Source organism: Sapajus apella, unplaced genomic scaffold (assembly GCF_009761245.1).
Source record: "Sapajus apella isolate SASKATOON/1434 unplaced genomic scaffold, GSC_monkey_1.0 scaffold80, whole genome shotgun sequence".
Classification (NCBI taxonomy): Eukaryota; Metazoa; Chordata; class Mammalia; order Primates; family Cebidae; genus Sapajus; species Sapajus apella.
Window position 1 is genome coordinate 7595777 of NW_022437020.1, and position 5799 is coordinate 7601575.

At 53.0% G+C, this 5799-nt stretch overlaps 1 protein-coding gene across 2 annotated transcripts in view; it reads left to right on the forward strand.

Annotated features, from left to right (window-relative positions):
- The first annotated feature begins 1603 nt into the window (after nucleotides 1–1603).
- The window catches only part of SYNM (synemin), a 30354-nt gene continuing 26158 nt past the window's right edge, over nucleotides 1604–5799 (forward strand). The window contains exon 1 of one of the 2 annotated variants that reach the window (XM_032252823.1): nucleotides 1604–2555. In XM_032252823.1, coding sequence (XP_032108714.1) covers nucleotides 1746–2555 — 810 coding nt within the window. In that variant the 5' untranslated portion in view covers nucleotides 1604–1745. The remainder of the gene's footprint in view (nucleotides 2556–5799) is intronic. The other variant, XM_032252824.1, reaches the window with a different exon arrangement.

The following is a 5799-nucleotide window of genomic DNA, read 5'->3' on the forward strand; positions in this document are numbered from 1 at the left end:
CATCCGTAAAATACACTAACCACTAGCCCTGCCACGAGGATCCTTCTGGCCAGTGGGTGACCATCCAGGCCTCCCCTGGGTACCTGTGTCACCACCAGTCCAAGAGCACTCCAAACAAGGGCCAGCTGGTTTGTCCCCGTGAGCCTTAATGACACTTATACTGAGAATTGTCATGCATAAATAACTGCCATGAAAATGAATGCAATGCAAGTGAACAAAAAAGAGCTGTGGTTTCTGTGGAGATTAAACTGATACTTTCTTAGGGAAATGTTGTTGGAACTAAACAGCTGTCACATTAGGGCTGTGCTTGGGACATTTGTAAAAGTTTGTGGAGACGTTAGATGTCTAGAAAGTTCTGTACTTGGAGCACTTCATGGTCTAAGTTTTCACTGCAAATGAAATAAATTCATATTGGAAAACGGAACATACTGTGAGGGTAGTTGTATAAGGACAACTGGAACTCCAGTCAACTGACAACAAGAGAAGTATTTTGCACATTAAAATACTGGCAAATGGATATATATTTATGTTTCAAGTTGAAAAGATTATTTAGTTTGGGCGCGGTGGCTCATGTCTGTAATCCCAGCATTTTGGAAGGCCTAGATGGGAGGATCACCTGAGGTTGGGAGTTCGAGACCAGTTTGACCAACATGGAGAAACCCCGTCTCTATTAAAAATACAAAAAAAAAAAAAGAGAGAGAAAGAAAAATTAGCGTGGTGTGGAGGCACATGCCTATAATCCTAGCTACTCGGGATGCTGAGGCAGGAGAATCACTTAAACCCAGGAGGCAGAGGTTGCAGTGAGCCGAGATCACGCCATTGCACTCCAGCCTGGCAACAAGAGTGAAACTCTGTCTCAAAAAAAAAAAAAAATTAATGCACATCCATGTGCATTATATATATATATATATATATATATATATATGCATACACACACATATATACACACACATATGAGATGGGGTCTCACTCTGTCGCCCAGGCTGGAGTGGAGTGGGACGATCAGCCTCACTGCAGCCTCGCATTCCTGGGTTCAAGTGATTCTTCTGCCTCAGCCTCCCAGGTAACACGTGTGCCACCACCAGCTAGGCTAATTTTTTTTTTTTTTTTGGTAGAGACAGAGTCTCTCTATGTTGCTCAGGCTGGTCTCGAACTTCTGGGCTCAAGCGATCCTCCCATCTCGGCCTCCCAAAGTGCTGGGATTATAGGTGTAAGTCACCGAGCCTGGCCCATATAAAAAAAATAATAAAAAATAGACGCCCCAGCTCCACCCCGCCAATCTCCAGGGCCTCGGATGAGAAGTCTCTCGTAAATGGTCATTACCTCAGCAACTCCATAGACTTCTATTTCCATCCACGAACGCCAGGACTCTCGTACACTGCGGGCACGCGTGACGGGGCAGCAGCAGGGAGCCCTCTCCGATGTCCCTTCTCTGGGCCCAGCGGGGCAATCCGGCGACCCGCCAGCTGTTCCCCGACTGCTCGCGCCAACTACCCGCGGCCGCCAGGGTGCGGCAGGAGGCGGTGTCCGGCCGCCAAGGCCGCGCCGGGCCGCGCTCTGATTGGCTGGAGGTCGCGGCCCGCGCCCAGTCCGCCCGCCCCGTCCGCTAAGTGCCCGGGCTCGCCCGCTCCCGCCTCAGTCTGCGGGCCTCCGGGGCAGCGGCGGGACCGGAGCGTCGCGGCTGAGGGGACAAGACCAGGGCAGGAGGGAGCCGGCCAGCCGCGAGACCCCGCACGCCTGGCAAGATGCTGTCCTGGCGGCTGCAGACGGGCCCCGAGAAGGCCGAGCTGCAGGAGCTCAACGCCCGGCTCTATGACTATGTGTGCCGGGTGCGGGAGCTGGAGCGCGAAAACCTGCTCCTGGAGGAGGAGCTGCGCGGCCGGCGCGGGCGACAGGGCCTGTGGGCCGAGGGGCAGGCCCGCTGCGCCGAGGAGGCGCGCAGCTTGCGGCAGCAGCTGGAAGAGCTGAGTGGGGCCACCGCGCTGGCGGAGGGCGAGCGGGACGCGCTGAGGCGCGAGTTGCGGGAGCTGCAGCGCCTGGATGCGGAGGAGCGAGCCGCCCGCGGCCGCCTGGACGCCGAGCTAGGCGCGCAGCGGCGCGAGCTGCAGGAGGCGCTGGGCGCGCGCGCCGCCCTCGAGGCGCTGCTGGGCCGGCTGCAGGCCGAGCGCCGCGGCCTCGACGCGGCCCACGAACGCGACGTTCGGGAGTTGCGCGCGCGCGCCGCCGGCCTGACCATGCACTTCCGCGCCCGCGCCACCAGCCCCGCCGCACCCCCGCCGCGCCTGCGGGAGGTGCACGACAGCTACGCGCTGCTGGTGGCGGAGTCGTGGCGGGAGACGATGCAGCTGTACGAGGACGAGGTGCGGGAGCTGGAGGAGGCGCTACGGCGCGGCCAGGAGAGCCGGCTCCAGGCGGAGGAAGAGACGCGGCTGTGCGCGCAGGAGGTCGAGGCGCTGCGGCGCGAGGCGCTCGGGTTGGAGCAGCTACGCGCGCGGCTGGAGGACGAGCTGCTGCGGATGCGCGAGGAGTACGGGCTGCAGGCGGAGGAGCGGCAGGTCAGTGCGCGGGGACGGCGCCCTGACCCCACACCCTCTGTCCCCGCCCCGGCACCCTGCCCTTGACAGGGTGGGGCAGCGGTCCCTTCACCAGGGCTTGGCGTCGCGGACCCGTAGGGCCCGCACAGAAGGTGCCCGAATGGCCTGGGGACTCGGGCTCAGTCCGCTGGTCCATCGACTCAGCGGGCGAGCGACGTGCGGCAGGTCCCAGTGGATGGCCCTGTCCCCGTCCGGGGGTTAGGTGGCAGCTGCTTTAGCTCTTGATGCGCGTGACTGGGCGCATCCCGATAGTCGACCCTGTTAGTGCTAGGTTTTCCTTCCATTTCCCGAGCTTCGTAGACCCAGATCTAAGAGTCAACCAAGAAACCGCTTTCACTTCCGCAAGTGACGGCTCATAGTAGCCTCGTTGTCTATAGCGCTCCTCAGGGGAAAACCCAAATTAATTTCCAAAACGGTTTTTATTTTCCCAATATGATTTCCCAGTTGGAAGCCGCAGTTGTGGCTCCCTGGGAAAGCTGTGGCCTTTTGATGTTGGGAGGGGCAGGAACCATAATGCAGAAAAGAGCTTAATCGGAGATGTTTTGATCACAGCACACGCTGACGTCAGATCTCTGCGTGATGTAAGAGTTGTGGGAAAGTGGGTCCCTTTGGGAGGATGTTATTACAAGTGCAGAGTGATATAAACAGTTACCATTTCAGAGAGGCACACCCTCTGACACCGGCAGGGTGATACCTGTGGCTGATGTCAGCTGTGCCCAATCCAGTCCTAGCGTTTGGCCCCTGCCCTGCCCAGCCTCAGCCACAATTGGAAATATTCCCAAATCACGCTATCAGTGGTTCTCAGGACAGTTGGAAATAACATCTGCACAATTTCACAAATATTTTAAGAGTATGGTTTGCAGCTGTGAGTTAAAGATTGAGACAGTGACTTTTTAAAATTAGAAGTGAGAGGTGGGGGTTGTGGTATGGAATGACGGGGTGATGTGACAGGTGTCCACAGATGATCGGCAAATACCTATTGATTCTCCCTGGGTCCCCAGCACTGCCCCAGACTGTCGGTATTCAAAGAGCTAGAGGCTAGATGGGAAATCATAGAAAGCAATATGTACTAAATTGGGATTTAATCTTTTGAGTTGTGGGTTTTGTTTGGCTTCTGCCTCCTAATTTTTCAAAGTGTTCTCCTGGGGCTTTCCCATAGCTAAAGTAGGGGCAGGGACTGACCCACCCTGTGCCGATTTCCACTTGTGGGCACTTGTGTCCCTTCGAAATGACAGTGGCCAGGGGTCTGAGTTCCGCAGGTCCTGTGCCCCTCATTGAGTGAAAGTTAAAAAGTGCCTTAATGTGGCATTCATGGAGGTTTAACCAGTGGTAATTGTGACTCTCGAAAAAGGAGTGTCAAACCAGCTTTCCAGGGGAGCCCTTTGTAGGGAACCCTCACTACCAACCCAGGGGTCTGTGCTGTGCAGGCAGGTTTAGAAAATGCTGCTTTGAGTCATGCTGTGTGGACCAAATCCTCACCATGCATTAGCAGTCACAGTTCACTTGGCACATTTCAGACCTTGAAACTCAAGTTCCAGTGTTCTGTCTTAGCGGCAAAGCCCTTCCCCCACATTGAAATCTTCAGTGGAACCCCTATTCTGAGACAGATGAAAGCAGAGCTCTCCTGACTGGAGGAGAGATGGGGACTTGGAAGTGCAGGTAAAATCCTGTCCAGCTGTACTTTGACATAGGGACTCCAGGACCCACTGGGGAAGTGCTTTTCCTGAGGTCACACCTGCCTTGGGGCTGGGACCCCACTCTCAGCTTCCAATCCCTGTTCCTGCTCTAGCTATGGCAAAACCCCAGGAGAACACGTTCAAAAGTTAGGAGGCGGAAGCTGAACAAAACCCACAACTCAAAAGATAAAATCCCAATTTAGTACCATACTGCTTTCTTGATTTCCCATCTAGCTCCTAGCTGTTTGAATACCAAAGGTCTAGCTCAGTGCTGGGGCTGGGGAGAATTAACAGGAATTTGCTGATCATCTGTGGACACCGGTCACGCCACCCCAGCCATTCCAGTGATACCTCTCTCTTGTTGGAATTTGCTGCTTTTTCCTAAAACCAAAGAGTGAGGAAAATGTCAGTAAGGACCTGGGTTTTTGTTTTGTTTTTTTGTGTGTGTTTTGAGACAGAGTCTTGCTCTGTTGCCCAGGCTCAAGTACAGCGGCTGATCTTGGCTCACTGCAACTTCCACCTCCCGGGTTCAAGTGATTCTCATGCCTCAGCCTCCCAAGTATCCGGCATTACAGGCAGCACCACCACACCTGGCTGATTTTTGTATAATTAGTAGAGACAGGGTTTCGCCATGTTAGCCAGGCTGGTCTTGAACTCCTGACCTCAGATGATTTGCCTGCCTTGGCCTCCCACACTGCTGAGCTTACAGGTGTGCACCCCCTGTGCCCAGCTGGTATTTTTTTTTCCAGTTCCAATTTGCAGAAGTTTTATTGTACTAAATATTACCAGTCACTACCTTGTTTATATCCTGAATCTTCCCTCAGTTAGCTTAAGACAATCCCATTTCAAGTTGCATTCCAGAAGATTCAGCATCAGTCACAAAGATGCTAGGAAGTATGTGAAGGAGTAAGTATTGATGATTTAGCCCCAAGCCTGCAATTTTTTTCACGTTCTGTAGAAGCTTACTCTGGGGAGACTGAAAAAAATTCTAAAAATGGGTTTAACTAGTATATGGTAATAAATGTCTTATTACTAAGAGTTAGCCTTTAGCAAGTGCTTCTTGTGTGCCAGGTACCACAGATGCCCTTCACAAGTATTCACTGTCAGTGTCCACACCGGTGTCAGAAAGTGGGTACTAATATTATTAGCCTCATTGTACAGAGGAGGAAACTGAGTCACAAAGGTCACCTGATTAGTGCAGCCAGGGTTCAACTCAGGCTCTGGTGCCTGAGCAGCTGACCACTGGGCCACAGTTCCTCTCTTCTGTCTCTTCCATCAGAGAGAGAAACTAACCAGTATTCCTGCCTTTATAGCATAATGATAATTGCTCTTCCTAAGGGCTAGCCTGAGATACTCTGCTGATTTCCAGTCCTACAATGCTTTTGGACCCCTCCAGCTGGCTGATGTGAGAATAGTTTTGGCATTAAAACTATTTTCTTTCTTTCTTTCTTTCCTTCTATCTTTCTTTCTTTCTTTCTTTCTTTCTTTCTTTCTTTCTTTCTTTTTCTTTCTTTCTTTTCTTTCCTTTC